Source organism: Echeneis naucrates, chromosome 7 (genome assembly GCF_900963305.1).
Source record: "Echeneis naucrates chromosome 7, fEcheNa1.1, whole genome shotgun sequence".
Classification (NCBI taxonomy): domain Eukaryota; kingdom Metazoa; phylum Chordata; class Actinopteri; order Carangiformes; family Echeneidae; genus Echeneis; species Echeneis naucrates.
Window position 1 is genome coordinate 3,631,573 of NC_042517.1, and position 16,982 is coordinate 3,648,554.

At 45.4% G+C, this 16,982-nt stretch overlaps 1 protein-coding gene across 1 annotated transcript in view; it reads right to left on the reverse strand.

The window, feature by feature from the left end:
• Positions 1-16,982, reverse strand: part of plxna2 (plexin A2) — a 165,327-nt gene that overhangs the window by 47,804 nt on the left and 100,541 nt on the right. Inside the window, exons 6-12 of the mRNA XM_029505760.1 lie at positions 16,295-16,418; positions 13,307-13,460; positions 11,332-11,428; positions 8,710-8,824; positions 7,510-7,710; positions 7,066-7,162; positions 6,651-6,850 (exon numbers count right to left, since the gene is read on the reverse strand). Of these exons, the coding sequence (XP_029361620.1) occupies positions 6,651-6,850; positions 7,066-7,162; positions 7,510-7,710; positions 8,710-8,824; positions 11,332-11,428; positions 13,307-13,460; positions 16,295-16,418 (988 nt within the window). The remainder of the gene's footprint in view (positions 1-6,650; positions 6,851-7,065; positions 7,163-7,509; positions 7,711-8,709; positions 8,825-11,331; positions 11,429-13,306; positions 13,461-16,294; positions 16,419-16,982) is intronic.

Sequence of the window (16,982 nt, forward strand, 5' to 3'; positions counted from 1 at the left end):
ATCATAACAGCAGCTAATGGCAAATGCGTCGCTGTTCTTTCTTTATAAATACAGCATCACATCTATACACACATTTTAACGTACATCGCACTTTAACTTTTTCCTCGACAACTCCCTCCAGCAGACTTTAAATGAAAGTAAATGACAGTAAAGAAACCTCCCATTTAAAATGTCTGAGTTGTTATTAACATTCTGGATTTGCCTGCACAGAATCTACTTCTGTTGCCATGGATGATAAATCTAACAAGGAGCCATATTAATGCTTAGTGCAGACCACCTACTCATAAAATACAATATGGCTGCCCAGCATGACCTTGGCACAGGGTGGCACACTGCCTTCTGTGCTGCAGAACCCTGTTGAGGCTTTGGCCTGGCCATCATCCAGCCCTTTCGGAAAAAGAGGAGCAGCGAGGGTGGAGGAGTTGGAGGAGGAGGAGGAGGACAGCAGAGCGAGAGGGGAAGAGAAAAGGGGCGGGAGATAAGGAAAGACAGAGAGAGGAGACGACGCTTTTTGGAAAGCAGGGACATAGAGGGAACTAAGAAAGAGGAGGGAAAAAAGGGAGGAGATGGCTGTCACGTCGTTGTGTGGAGCTGCTAGTGCTATGTAAACAATCAATATGCTATTACTGACCAAGCAAGCAGAAGGGTTGGAATCAGCCCTGCCCGCTTACTAAGCAAAGTAATATGTGATGGCCACCCTTTCTAGAGGCGCCTCACCAACCTTCCCTCCCAACCCCCACTCCCCATCCAACACCCACCGGGGCATTGCGGCACCCCTGTGGGACACCGGCATTGTAATCTAGATTCAGTGGACATTAATTGCTCTGGATGTAAAGTAAGTGTGCCACTGCACTGCCTGAGGGGTCTGAATACATGAATCTTTTAGCACTGCTTGGGCATGCAGGGTATAAAGGGGGGGGCATAATGGCTAAATATATCCATGTCAGGCAATGGCAGGAGCTATTCGAGTAGACTTAGTGATGGTTACGTAAGTAATGTAAGGGGCCTGGGAGAGAATAAGACAGTGGGGAAGGGATGTGGGGGGTTGGAGAAAAAGAAACAGAGGAAGAAAGAGGGCTGGAGGAAGAGAAGAGAAAATGGGGATGAGGAGCAGAGAGAGTGTGGACGCCCATGATGGATGAAAGGTGAGGCGGGGACGGTGACAGGACAGCGGTCCTGTATCACAGATGGACCTGCTAAAAGCTCGGGAGACCTCCTCCCCTTGCTTCTGAGAGATGGAACCCTTCCCACAGTGGATGAAGCGCTGCAAGACAGTCTAATCCATGCATGAAACCCATTTGACTGAGCTCCCCATTGGCAGATAGAGCCCTGATTCATCAGTAGATCATAGGGGGGAAAAAAACCCACCACTTCAAAGGCTCAAGCCACTGATGGATGTTTGCAGACGGGGAGGCGTGAGAAATGGCTGTTCTTTGTCTCTGTGTCATTTTTTTCCTCCCCAAACAAAAGGGGCTGAATCCATACAGGACTCTCATGGTAAATGAGACTGATTTAACCGATTTGGCTCCCTGTAAACCAGATCCCGGTGACCCTCACAGACCAGAGAGAACAGACAATCTTTGGGGCTATGTCGGAGTGTATCTTTATATTTTCCTGCTTCCGACTCTGTGCCTTCTTTTGCTTTCTGTCTTTCATCATCTCGTCTCCTCCAGGCGAGGTGATCCATCCTCCCTCCCCTAAGCACCAGCCTGCTTGTTTGTCTTACCACACACACTTTTAGAGGAAGAAGAGAAAGCGGAAGAGGAAGCCCCATTGGACATGCACACACACCCTGCTGCCATTACCCCCCCCCCCCCCCCCCCCTTGCCATTCCCACCCGGTGCCACCATGCCATGCTCCCTGTGTAATCCTTTTCGGAGCAGTGCCGCTGCCCGCCTGGCATTGCCAGACTATCAATGAAGGGTAATTCCCAGCAAACAGCCAGTGAGTTTGCATGTCGCATTCTTGCACGCTCTCCCGCATAATCTGGCTCTCCTTCGAACTCACAGGATCAGAGAGTTGGCCACATTTTCCTTCGACATTTTGCACGATTTGGCAGCAACTATAGAACTAGACTAAAGAGCTGTGAGATGACCTAAATTGAGGAGCGAGGCATTCTAATCCACGAGACAGAGACTTCCAGAGAAGAAAGGGTCTCTTTTCAAAAGCTAATCTAGTATTCTGAGCAAATGAAAAAAATAAAAACAACAAAATGGTCATCGACATGCGCAGCCTGGGGACGTCTGTCAGTGTGGTGTTGACTTATTCAGCTGAAGTAATGGTGGGGAAAGTTGTGCTGATGCAGTCAGGGCCAAACTCAGAGCAGCATTACCGCCCCGGCTGCCTTTAGGCAATGCAAGCCTAGCACGTCACTGTAACAGCAGCTGACCGGGCTGCATGACCCAGACTATTCAGCCATAATAATGTTTAACCACCTCATATTCTGGTAAAAATATGGAAATTCAACTTCCCCAACCTGGTAAATACGCATCCGTCTCAACAGGGTTTATTACTCTGACATGCTAAAGAGCGTCTCCCAGAATTACACTGCAGATCGGCTGATGTGTTTCTGCTCTTTGCTGCATAGCTGGATATTTTTCCTTCTGAAATGAAATAGCCCTTGATACAATTTAAGAGCTTGGAGCTAATCTCTTTGTCTTTGGGGCTCTGCTCAGACTAATACGAGCATGTCACATTTAATTGTGAGTAGCATTTAATGGGCTTGATAAAAACCCCACTGATCACTTGTTCCCGAACAAACTACATCCTAAATACTTTATGGAGTCTTAAATGTCTTGTAGTCAGCCAAGAGATATGAGTCAGGACAGGGAGGGGTTGTTTTGTTTGTTATTTTTACATTTATAAGTGCATAAATGGGAGAAAACAAGAGACGTAGTTATGGGTTGAGGGGTGTATTTGCGGAATAATGAGACCTCCCGCCTGTGTGCGCACTCCTGTGGGGTATTAGAAGAGGCCATTTAATGGTCCAACATTGTGTGAAATGCCATTTCCATGTGTTTTGTGATTTTAAAGCTGGTCTACGGTCTGCACCAATACAGACACAATGCAGTCCACTGACTGCGGGGCTTGGAGCCAGCCATCAGGACTTATGTAACACTGTGATGTCACAACAAGGCAGACGCCGGTTTAAGTGTTCAACTGAAATGTGATTTATTTGATCAGTTCGCCAGTCAGAAGAGAGCGTCCTCTTATCAGTTAACTGTAAAACTCCACTTAAATGTTAGTTTTTATAATAATAATAATAATAATTTTATAAGAACATTTTTATAAACACTTTAAAGAGTTAATATTTCAAATTCAAACCTGTTGCAAAGTATAAACATATGGAGCACATTGCCTGGTATGTATATATATATATATATATGTTTTTTATTTATTGCCTGGTTTAATGAAAGGCACCACTGTGTGCACACTGTGCATCATCTCTTTCAGGGTTACAGCAGTGAGGTGAGTTCAGCTGTAGTATGATGCTGATTGACAGGCCCACCATACCTGCAGTGCTCAAAATATCAACAATAAGCTTGCATACACTGTCGGAGGGGGAGAAAGAGAGAGAGGAATCCTATGTTCTTTTTCTTTCCTAAGGCAACAGCTAGATCTTTATATTGGCTGTCACTGGGAGGCAGGGAAGCCTCTTTGCTGTACTGTAAACCCATACACAAGCCACCCAGCCAAAGCCTATTGAGGAGATGCCTTTCATAAGCCCATCCAACTCCCAGCTTTATTTGATGTTGTTCCCTCTGCTGTTAGCGGGGGCTTACATCTCTTCAATATTAATGGCCCGTGGTGGGAGGCACCGTGGCACTTAATAGAAACATTAATTATTCAAAAGGGCTATCTTTTGGTAGGCACCTCTACTAATGTGCTAGTATGTATACAAATCAACTCATGATGGGGGCTTTGGTGCATACAATCAAAACCAAATTTATTAATAAATTCAGCCCACCAGGGGGATGTCTGCTCCTTAAAGGAACTGTAATCACTGAGAGGCGAAGGGGGGTATGGCACGGCACAAACGAATGCTGCCTTAACCGGCGATGGGGAGGAGAAATTCTGGCATGTTTGCATGCATCTGAAGTTTGTGCTCATGTGAAGCGTCGAAATTAATGCAGAATTGGTTTTGCCACCTACAGCTTTAAACAGACCTGGGTTCAGACAACCCACGGGGGCTCTGTTTCCCTCTCCTCCCTTCAACTCCCCCCAGCCCTTCCTTCTTCCCACCTTTTCATGGCTCAGTTCCTCGGCTCTGTCCTTTGTTCTCCTTGTCGTCTCTCTTCACCCCACTCACCTTCCTTAGTCTCTGTACTCTCCTTGTTGTCATTCACAATTTTACAATGATCTCTCGCAAACTTTAAGTAAGCGCTAACCCTCTGATGCTCTGACTTTGGAATATATCACCAGTCACTGTGAAACCAAAACATTCATGGAATCATTTCTGAGAAATCAATTTGTGTATAATTCATACACAAATTGATTAATTTTCTAGAACTTCCATTCAACTTACAATCACTCTCTCTACTCTACAATCAATACTCTCTATCTTACGACTGCGGATTACACACTGTATGCAGATGTAATGAGCTCTGGAAACAGAGGAACTCCTCCACCTGAGAATACGAGGTCTTGCTGGATGCAGGTGGATAAATTGATATCACTTCACATTCGAAATGCAACAGATTTCTGCCCAATAGTTGACCATGGGAAAGTCAGTAATTCCCGACTCAAATTCTCATAAACAACCCGATACTCTTGCTAGATACAAGAAACATTTTCAAAAATCTTTACCTTGTTGGTGTTGGAGCTGTTATAAAAATATTTTCAGGTATTATCTTGCCCTATAATGCCTGTGCTTGTGCCACAGCACTACTTGGTACACTGTCCATTTCCTGAAATGAAAAGAATAAACTCCTCTCACACTGCTGAAGTTTGAGGTTGTTTCTGAATACCCAGTTTTTTTTCCCCCCTTAATGTTTCGAAAGCAGCACATGAAGGTCTAAAATGCCGGATCTTTCACATACCATGATCATCAGATTGAGAGCATAATGGAGTTACGTGAGAGAGTAACTTAATTCATCAGGATGAGACAGAGACGGTGATGTAGAGACAGCCGAGGAGGGAAGAAGAATAGGACTGGGAGGGAACGGTGGCCTTCTGCATCTTCCTCCACTTTTTTTCTGCCTTATCTGCATACAGTATAGCAAATCAATTAACCAAGTTGTTAACTTCACTTTTTAATTAGCTGGATTTACACGTGTGTATGCGGTGGAGAAATGTGAACGCCAAATGAATCGATGCAGAGGTAGAGGGGGGTCTGATGGGTTAGCCACAATGCACTGGTGCGTTACAGAGCCTAATTAAATAGTATGTCCTCCTGGCCTGACTCCCCTGCGACAGCCAACCCACATGGTGGGATAATATAAGACTTGTGGCCTGAACAAGAAAAAAGCCTATGGGAAAAACAAATAAGCACTTCCAGGTCTTGACCCCGATGTTGCTGAGGTGGAGGTTTGGGTTGTTGCAATGTCTGGGTAGGTCACAGAGGGGAGGAAAGAGCAAAGGACACACAACACACACAGCACATCTCCTTTGTGACTTTATAAAACGCAAGATATTAAATAATCCTGGCTTACTGCAGCAGGTAGACTGCTTAATTATTTAGCGTTGCTTTCCTTTTGTTTAGGAAGTCATTTTATATGGTTTCCCTTTTAACATTTGTTGGTTTCAGAGTTACTTTTCAAAGTGCTGTATAACCTTGTGAGAGGACAAAAGACATTAAAATCTATGAGCAGGCATCTGTGCACACTGCACCCACCCAGTCGAAGAGAGAGAGGAGGCAGATGTCAAAGAGACAGGTCTTTAAAAGTAAATATCTCTGTACCCTGTGTGTGTGTGTGTGTGTGTGTGTGTGTGTGTGTGTCAGGGCCCTTGGATAATTCCTGAAGGTGAAAAGAGCTCACATGAATATGCACCTGTGAGCATAACAGACAATCCATCACAGGTACATACACACCATGGGCCACATACTTCTTTCCTCTTAAGCAAAACTAAAGTGTCTTACCTGAATTAGAGAGCGAGAGAGCGTAAGAAGAAAGAGGATGAGACGAAAGACAGACAGAGAGACAGCAAAGACTTAGAGATCTGCATGCATTAGTAGGGACCAGCACCCTGGGGAGCTTCTTTAAGGCTCATTCTCATTCTCCCCCGGTCCAGAGGAAAACAGAGCAGAGTAGCATCGGTGCTTCTCATGCAGCACCTTTCGACATTTCATTGTCAAGAGTCCAACCCGTCTCTTAAGAACTCTATTGCAAATTTTGTGTGAATGTTTCAGAAAACGAGGCATGACAGGATCTAGTGTAATCTGGGTTTAGTGCGCTTTAGAGAATACAAAGAAGGTCTTTAACAATGTAACAAGATGGCAACTGTCACCAATGACAATGTCCCATTAAGCCGATACAAGCTGTTATAGCTGTTAACTTTTGGTTTTAAGTATAGCCCGAAGTGCTTTGCCATCCTGTATGATGAACTGCATAGCACTGCAGCGGCGTGTTGGCCGATTATTGCACATCGATTCAAGCCAGATTTATGCGTGGGCGGGCAGGAAGGGCAGGCAGAGGATTGTGGGTACTGACCTCGGTGATGCGTGGGTTGGTGCATTTGACGTTCTTGCTGGACAGGTTCAGCCAGCGGGTGGTGTAGGGGTTGATGGGAGGGCAGTGGTGACGCAGGGTGCACCTTCCCTCTCCGCTGCACCAGCCGCACTGGAACTTCCTCTCCGCCTTGAGACACATGCCACAACTGTCCCGCTGGGCTGCGCACTTATAAAGGTGCACTGGACACACGACGACACACAACAGAGCATTATTAGTCAAAGAAGACTGCGGTGAGTGACAGTTCCTATCAGGCAGTCTCGTTTTTCAGATTAACCTGTGATTAACACACGACATAAACAAACGCACACATATTGTCTTGAACTCTGTAACAATAGGGCTGGTGGAGAGCGTAATGTTGGTACATCTTCATGTCAGCAGCAGCTCTTATTCTTACCTTTTATATTCTCTGGGTTGTCAATAATGAAGTTGCCATTCCAGACCACGGAGAAATCCACAGGGAGCTCGCTGATTCTCATTCCCTCGTACACGTACTGCAGGCCGAAGATGGGCCAGTAATGGAGGATAAGGTAGAAAGATGGAGATGAAAGTGGGTAAGGAGACCAAAAGAGAGGAGGGTTTCAATGGGAGCTTTGGGAATCAGAAATCCCCAAGAGTCCTTCCAGATGCAGCTCTGTGTTCTTCCACTGTTACACCAATACAAGCGCCCAGACAGAGTGGTATGGCACTTATTTTCCACAGATAGTGATATAACTGGCATGATTACAAATGCATAGTACGTGCAGTAGTTTTTGTTTTTTTCTGTTTGCAGAATGTTCTACGTGCACTAAAATAAATATTCAGATATTCAAAATAAGCAGTTATGCATCGCCAAACCTACCGAGCTATTCTGACACTGCACGCTGGAGCTGTTGAAGCGGAGGGCGGTGACTCTGTGGCTGACCCCCTGGATGTGCAGGACGCACTCGTAGCCTCGCTGACCAGACTGAGGCTGTGGCAGGTTCCTGGCCTTCAGGGTGATCGGCTTCACCTCCCCCGCTGGGATCAGAATCTCTTCAGAGCGCACCAGCTGGGGACAGTCCTAGAAATGGGTAAACAGGGCAGAGAGCACACTTCAGTGCCAGCAAATCTGACAAATAAAAGCAGAATTTGTTGTTGTGGTTGTTATTGTTGTTAAGCTCACAAACTAACTGGAAGAAGCACATTTTTACAAGAGGGTGATGAATAAGAATGACACTAAGAAATCTGAAGTGTGATATGTTCACTTGCAGATGAAATTAAATGAAATGCTGTTACCTTAAAAAGCTCTGAGCTGATATTTGTGTACTGCACAACTCATTATCATGAGTGGAGTTTTGAAACTACTCAACTGGCAAAGAGTAAAAATAATTTCTTTCAAAAGTGTTCAGCGGCTTAAATGAGCAGCAATTTAAAGGTACATTCTGCTGACTGTAGAACGCAAAAGCTAATTTTGCATGAAGAAAACTATTGCAGAACAATCAAATACTGAAGCTTTGTAATAAATCAATAAATAGTTTTTTATTGTTGTGTCACTTTCTGCAAAAATTGTTTACTTGAGCTTACTATGCCAGATCTTTGAGCTTGATGAACCAGCTGCTACTCTGGCATTTATACATAATGCCTATTAGTATTGGTGCAGATTTGTCTTTATATGTAAATCCTGGTTGCAGATCAATGAGAATCAAAGTGAAATAGCTGGAGATAATGGGCGTATTCCAAACAGTCCGTATCTGCTGCAAATGATTGATTTGGTCAGAGTGATCCTGTGTCATTGTAAAGACACGCTAAGCTCAATAACTCTAGAGATAATAGACTGTTAATTGCTGCTGCAGAGAACAAGAGCTCTGAACGCGAAACGCCAATTCGAAAATAGAAGAGCTTAGACGGCTGTTCTTTCTGAAGAAATGCCCGAGGCCGACACACAGAGCGGAAACACAGAGCAAGATGCAGATTGAAGTAAACCCAGAGAGGAGAAGAACAAGATAAAGAAAGGAAAAAGAAATTGTGCTAGCATGCACGTTTATGTGCATGCGCATGTTTGTGCACGTCTTTGACCAACCTCAGAGGCGTTGACTCGTCCTTCCTGGAAGGAACAGCTGGAGGGGTCGTGGGTACACAAGTTGCGGTACTTGCACCAGTGGCAGCGGAAGGCACTGTTCACACATGACAGGCACCTGCGCACGCACACACACACACACACACACACACAATGCACAGTGAGAGTCAAGAAAAAGGCAACGCAATCAAGAAAGGGCAGTGAGTTTGCCAGAGTGGGGGGAAATGCCACACAGGAAATGAGTTCAGATCCCAAGTGGGCACCTGCTGTTGTTGTGCCCTTGTGGTTGGCAGTGTAGCTAATAGCTGCTGGGCCAAGTTCTCCCTGCATACATTTTCCACCACCATATATTAGCACTGCATGTCATGTGCGAACGGGAGGCTGCATATTAGCCCTCGTAACCGGAATCAGATGGAGGAAGAGAATGAGAGCGAGTGAGAAACAGAGTTGGGGAACGTTGAGTAATGAGGACAAATAAGACACCGTCCCAGCTTGATCCTGCAATTACCATTAGCCCTGCATTGTGTGAGTGTCACTGTAATTACCAGCTGTTAGGTGTGTGTGTTTTCGTGCATGTGTCACTTTTGGGGTGCACACTGTCCTGATCTTTTGCTAAGGCTTAAGACTCGATAATACTGTGCAGAAATACTTCTACCAAAACAAATCCACATACGTGGATCAAACCTGCTCTTGATGTTGCAGGACGGTCCCGTCTAGTCCTCTAACTATCCCACTGAGATAGAGCTGGTTGCCCACTCCACAAAATGTTGGATGACCGGCTCCTCCAGTGCACCAGACTTAAGCAAGATACTTAACTCCAGATATATCAGTGCTAAAGTGAGGCGCTCTGAAAGTGCAGTCCATTTACCTGGATTATCAAACCGGCTGAAATGATCACCCCGCACTAAAAAGGTTCTGGGTTCAAACCTGCCGGCCAGATGGTGCCATCACCTTGTACATGATAAGTTCATTAGTGACTCTATATTCTATGCAAAGAGGTGATGCCCCAGTAACTCACCTGGGAGAGCAGGTACCGATGAGTCCTTACCTTAACTTGTGCATGTCATACCCCCCCTCACCCAATGTCCACTGGGATTACAAGTGTAGTATGTAGACAGTGTGGAATTCAATTTAATGGGCAGTTTAATTTGCCGTAGAACAAGCCAATGAATGCCATATGTTTATTTTAGCTTTTTACAATGGCTGTCTGCATCGTAGCTTCCAGTACCTTCCCTGAAATATGAAGGAGCAGTTTAGTGCCGTACCCTCGGTACTTGTGTAAATGCACTTTCTAACTATGTACTGGTCACATGGATGAATGGATGAAGAGATGAGCAGATGAAAAAGTGACAGCCTGGGGGTGCGTGACATCACGCTCCCTGCATGTTGCCATACCAGCCACAACACTCCCTTTTAATTGATTGTGACGGCATGCACTAGACTACGTATTCATGAACAGTTGTTCAGAGAGCGCATTGTGTTCTCACTTGGCTCTCCCTCTCTCCTAATCTCTCTCCGAATTAAGGTTGTGTAATGCATACTCGCTTTTTGTGAAATATTCATCGGTGCAAAAGCAACAGGAGGGATGTCTGGCAAGTGCGCTAATTCAGAACAATAGGGCTGATTCACCTCCAGGCAAATAGCGTGTACAGTATTTGTGGAAAGAGGAGGGAGTGTGTGAGAGAGAGACAGTTGGTATCAAAAAGTGCAAGGGAGAGCGTTTGCCCTTTACAAGTGTGTCCTTCTTTGTGTGCCAGAGCGTGAGGGTGTGTGCACATGGAGCTGCATGAGCAACTATGTTTGTCGTCGCCGATTAAGTGAGCTGATGTGAGAGCCGGTAATTGCTTTCTGCGCTCCTCAGACAGAGTTCTCAGGCAGCAGACAGCAATAGGAAGCTATAGGGCAGCGTGTGCTACTGTGTACGTAGCTGCTGACATGTTTGTCTGGGTGGGAAGGAAAGAGAGAGAGAGAGATGCAGAGGTGGAGAACAACATGGCCTGTTTTTAAGAAGACAAAACCGATGAGATTTTGTTTTAACGTCGAAGGGGATGGCGAAAGGATAATATGACACAGAAAAGGCTCCCGCAGCCCTGCTGTGATACCCCACCCTCTACCGCTCTACATTATACCCTGCCAAGTGGGCAAAGTCTTTGGTTTTCTTGCACAAACAGAATGTGACACACTGGAATGAAGCGAATGATAGCAAACAGACACTGAGATATCCAGTCCGAGGGGTTTCAACACAACATCGCTCCAATCGGGGACGGACGTGGCGTGAAAACAAACATGAAGCCAACCCCCTCTCACCACCGAAGACCTTTTCGGCAGAAAGTACAGCAGGATGGTTAAGTGGATTTCTTCTTTAGATCGGCAGCACATGAACCTTCCTGTTGCGGCGTTGGGGGATCAGCCAGCGTTCAGGTTACATTAGTCTTTCCAGAGGATATTTTTAGGGAGACTGAGGATGGCTAAGGTTGAGGACAAATTGTAACAAATTCCCTCAGCATTGATCTGGTGTATGTCTTATTTTTGGGGGGGGGGGGGGGGGGGGGGCAGAAAGGTCCAGGGACATCGTTTCTTGAATGAAAAAAGGTCAAACTGACTCAGAGAGAGAAAGATACTCACAGTTGGTGAACACTGCAGTTGTAAAATTTGACCTCTGTGCTGATGAGCATCTGACCAGTCTCCTTAGAATTTAGTCTCAGCTCGACGCCCGACCAATCTGAAAAAAAGAGGCTCATTTATTAGGCAATACACACTCTTGCATCATTACAATGCTCTGCTTTTTTTACTTGACTTTATTTGTTATATTTTAGTACAACACGGGATGAGCCACACTAAAAGGTTACAACGTCACATTGGAAAATATGCGTCAAATAAAATTAGCCATTTTCATTCTCGCACAGAATCACTTCATCAGATCAAATTTTTGTTTTCCTGCATTTTACTGAGATCTGGCTGTGCTTCTGTTCTCTGTGAAAACAGCCTCTTATCTCTTCCCAAGAGAATACAGACTCCATAAATATGAGTGTGTGTGTGTGTGTGTTTGTGTTTGTGTTTGTGTGTGCATGTGTTTCTGCATAGCAGCCTGAATTTCAGATGACATTCAGTGTGTAGGAGGCTTGACTGACCCTGCATGCCCTGTTCTCTCTGCAGCACCTGTTGGGAATCAGGCTCTGTTTCACACAAGTCTATATAGCAGGCTCACAGCTGACTTCTAGCAGTGCACATTTGTCTCACAGGATCTGCCAAACACAGTGTTCTTGTCCACACCAAACCTCCTCTAGGATTTTGTTTTTATAAGTGGAGGAGACTTTGGAGCTCATTGTCCTCGCAGTTTCCTGCGTCGACTCCTTTCACACTTGTTTTAATTTCTCCTCTCTCCTTCATTTCCCCTTCTTCTTCACGTCTTATCTCATTTCCTCCTCTCCTCAGGTCATCGCCCACTGCACGATCAATGCCGATGGGTGGGTGGGTGGGGGGGGGTGGGGGGACCAACTGAAGATGGAGGAGTCTAGTGGCCAGGTCAGGAGGAAGTGGCCTCGGGGGGATGGATGTGGAGTAAGAAATGGAGGAATAAACAGCTTGGAGGAGGTTGGGGGGGGGGGGACAGAGGAACTGGGGAAGGCGGAGGTGGAGGTAGAGAGGAAAACATTGGATGGATAGGTAGCTAGATGGTTGGAGGAAGGGCTTACTCGGGGGATTGGCTGACATTTACCTGGGGGAGAACATTCATATTAGTGCCTGATGCACTTCTCCCTGCGGGAGCTCTGGGCAAACAGGGCTGTCATTTACTGACAGGGAGGAGGATTACCGAACTCCCCAAAACACACAGTGATTTCCACACACCGCACATAATATATTATTCAGGGTGTTTGGTTTCGGCGCCCTGCAGCCATCTTGGTTTGCAAACAGCAGGTATTTATTGTCAAACAACAGGTGTTTGTGCTCATAATGATATATATGTCTGCAAATAAATGAATGCCAGAGTCACCGTGAAATATGCTGGAGGAAATCTTGAAAGGTCATGACATTTCCATGAACACTATATTTGAGGTGATTAGCATAGCAAAAGATGTTTCAGCCCATGTTTGCATACCTTCTACCCGACCACCAATATATTCCACTCTACATGACTTGTGGCGATGAAAAAAGCTGATTGGACTATTTGACCTCTGCTCAAATACATTTACGTCAATATGTGTATGTCTCCGGCGTTAAAACAGCAGACCTAAATTGGCTAAATCCCCACAGATGATTTAAGCTGCATGTAAGACCGCCGCCTGTTGGCCCGGTGTCGGGGCAGTAATAGGGAGAGCTGCAGCTAAGCCACAGGCCAGGAGATCTCAGTCCGATCCCCCATCAGCTCTAATAGGGCTCGGCCTTGTGTGTAGCACACTTCAGAGCCCGACCGCTGACCCTGGGTCTGCGGGGGTTTGTTAAGTAGACGGTGGAAGCTTAAATCAGGAGCGTCGAATCAATAACGATGTTTCAGAGCGTGCATGATCGGTTTGCTCAGAGTTAGGAGGGACAAATGGGAATTCTGCCCGCGGTCCAAAGTGTTTGGATTGAAGGTCTCGCAGTTTGTTGTTGGATATACCTTGGTCGGTGGGGATGAGCGGGACGTCCTTGGCAGCAGGAGACACACAGAGTATCTGGTTGCCATTGACCTGCCCGTCCACCTCCGTCAGGTTGCCAAAGGAGCAGGTGATGCCCGGAGAAAGGTCTGGAACATCGCTCACCTTTACCAGCAGCTGCACATGAAGGGAGGGGGGGCAGACAAAACAGAAAATACAGCTGGTTATACACAACAGTTGGGATCAAGGCAAAACCAATCAAGGCAAGCATGCACGACGTGGCGACAAGGAGATGTGAGCAAAGAAACTGGGCAAAAATTATGATTGCACACAAAAGCATTTGTATATTTGACAAGAAGAGATATTATGGTCTGGTTTAAATACAGCAGCACAACACAAAGCTCCAAATAGAGTGGGAAAAAAGAACATACTGCGGCTGGCAAAGACGTTCATCCACTTGGCCAAGAAATGTTGCAGTGTCTAACAAATGTTATCAGCGCCACGAGAAGATGTGTGCCTTTAAATTTTAATCTTTTATTTGAGAGTGGAAGACAGACAGTGTGATTCAATCAGTCGGTAATATACAGGAAGGATCTGGAAGGAACAGCCTCCTGGAAAAATTCTATTTGTTTAAGAAAACAAACCCTGCGCTCGCACATTCACATGTGATGTGCAGTACATATGCAGTATACCACACACAGAAGTGTTTGAAGTCGCTCTCTGGAGAGCGGTGACACTGGGGCTGAAGCGTTCAGCTGCTCTGGCTATAAATAAATGTATTCTGCGTGCAGGGTGTGTGATCTGGCTCTTCAGCCAACTGAGGCAGCCTGGATAATTATCACCATGGCATTTCACAGCCTTGTTCCATTAGCTGTTATTTTTGGGCCATACCGTTTGAAGTTTCTTTGTTTTATCTGCCTCTCACTAAACACCGCGGGGCTACTGGGACAGGCAAGGCAGCTGAGCAGCTTAACAGTAGGCCTTTCAAGAGATGCTGACTGTCTCAGTAGCCGACTACACTGCCTCCCTCGTTAGCTGGTTTACTCTTGTACCCATCGTGAGGACGGATGAGTTCTGTTTTCTGGTTTGTTTGGGTTTTTTTTTTTTTTTTTTCCCCAAAAGTCTGCCGAGGACCTCTCGTCTTCCCCTATTTTACTGTCACCGTGTTTGTGTTGCCTCACTCCGAGGTGTGTCAGAGAGCTCCTTGATTACAGCAATCACAGCAATCAATGTCTTTTGTTCGATGTAGAATTCCCCGAGTAACCTCTCACATTAATTAGCTCTCATCGTTTTCACCAAGACACACATATACAGATAAACGGGGCTGCTTCAGAAAGTAAGCTTGTCTCAGAGTGTTCAGCCTTTGCTTTTTTTTGTGTGTCCTGTCCTCCCTGATGATGATGATGATGCTATTGGTGAGTGTTATTTCGTTATTTGGGTTTTTTTTGGTTTTTTTTTCCCGTCTGGAAACAGCCTGTCTAATTGAGGGCAGTTAGTTTTAATGATGGTAATCTGATTGTTTCTGTCTGTCCTGATGCCCACACAAAGAGACACGTGTAGCCATGGAGATAGATGTCTGGCCCCGTGGAAACAGTGCGGATTTGTGGGTGTTTTCGTGGATGGTTTGGCGAGGTGACCCTGTTGCTGGTGTTGGCTGACAAGGCGGTGAACATAGCTGCGAACATGTTTGTAAACCGGACAATGGCGTGAGGTTCACTGAGGGCGAGCTAGAGGGTGAGATATCATGTGGTGCAGGGTGAGTCACTGCCTGGGCTGCTGGCATGTTTATCAGATTTTTGTTTGTTTGTTTAAAACCAGTTAGAGAGAAAGGTTTGGTTTGACGAACAATACAAGGAAAAGCTTGTCAGTTAATCCGTTTAATAATGTGTTTCTTGCCATCCTATTACCACAGAAAGCAGCAGCACCGTGGAGTGTAAATGAAGATGACATCACCCAGTCACCCACCGGTTTCTGAAGAGCAGTTTGGCCATATTGGTGGAGCTGGAATTCACCTAAAGCCCCAGAGGGGGCAAACAGAGGCTTTGGTGAATGCCGACTGCTCGAGCACAGGCTCACTCACCTGTGGTGAGCCCGTGGAGGTGAGTGGACAGGCCTTAGTTGTGCAGAGCTGCCCTGATATCAATTTATATTTAGCAGTTGTACAGTTGTCACGAAGGAGGAAAGTAATGATGACCAAAGAGAAGTTTTTGCACTTTCTCTGTCGGACCATAGTGTCAAAATATGAAACTCTAAATCAGTGGCTCCTCCTATAAATCTTCACTTTTTTAAGCTTTTTTGTTCACAACTTTGTTACAAACAATTATGATTCCAGACAGATTTCAGACAGGTAGCTGCAGAACACACAACACACTGCTGAACAGCTGAGAACAACACCGCAGTTTTAGACCCACACCTTCGCTCGCGACACCAAAAGTGAGCATGACTCATCCGTACGATTGAAATAAACTGTAATACAAGGCAAAACAAATTAATCCAAATGTGGCTCAGTGTTTGGAATATTTAGAAACTTGTGTTTCAGGTCAACCCATCAGTGTGGTTGTACAGAAACCAAAAGTGTGTCCACTTGTGCAGCTTTGGCCAGACGTTGGACGAGCAGAGGCTTTCTCCGACGCTCTATCTGCCTTTTCCCTTTTGACCAGTCCATGTGGAAATGTTGCACTATACTCTGCTGCACTTGGACAACTTTAACACCTACACAGCCACCCACTCAAACATGTCTTGGCACACATATTGAATGCTCTGAATGCTGAGCATATGCACACTGAAACACCCACATAGAGCTCTTATGAACCTTCCCATCTAATGTTTATGCATCAGCCACAATCAAGACTGGATGAAAAATGTTCTGCCTCTGTATGTGGGTAGGGAATATGGAGCTGGAAGAAAATTTTTCATTGTGATGTGTGCAAAGTGTTAGTTTGAGATTCCCTGTGTGTGTGTGTGTGTGTGTACGTGCGGACACTAATGTGTGCGTGTCCGCATAGACTTACAGGTACACTGGGTTCCGACACTGCAATGCTGTCTGGGTACACCGTGGCCTTCACACACTGGTTGAGTGACGCGGCAAAGCGATACGGCTCATCAGCGCGCTCACACCGGTTCCTCTGTGAGCAGCTGGACAAAGGAGGCAGAGACGGAAAGGGGTTACTGACATCACCAAGCAAAAACTAAGAAAATATTAGCCGTTTAATAACAGCAAGCGATACAGAAATAACTCCATAAATGAACAAAGAACAGGAAAAAAAGATTCCGTCTCAAGTTATAATAGAGAATAAAACATTAAGAATGAATACAATGTGGGACAATTTAAGTTTGAGGAAAGAAAGACAAAATGCCAGCGTTGTGACAGAAAGTCAAACCCTGTACAATAACAGAAGGGAGGGCAGGAAAAGATGGAAAAGATAAATGAACATGAGATTTTTTTTTTTTTTTAATTGAATAATAAACACGGGAATATAAAAATATGTCTGGCAGTGCTGTAGCGAGGAGAAAATAATACTTTGTCTCCTTTAGATGAGGTTAATAGCTCACTTTGCTCTGCAGGATAGGTGGATGAATATTTTACTGAGCAGACAGGGCGTAAAAATAGTGTAATTGATTAGCCCTAACTGCTACCGGACATTGCACGGACACATTATAGTTAATTGAGGTCCTCAGCACTCACATTGAGCCACAACC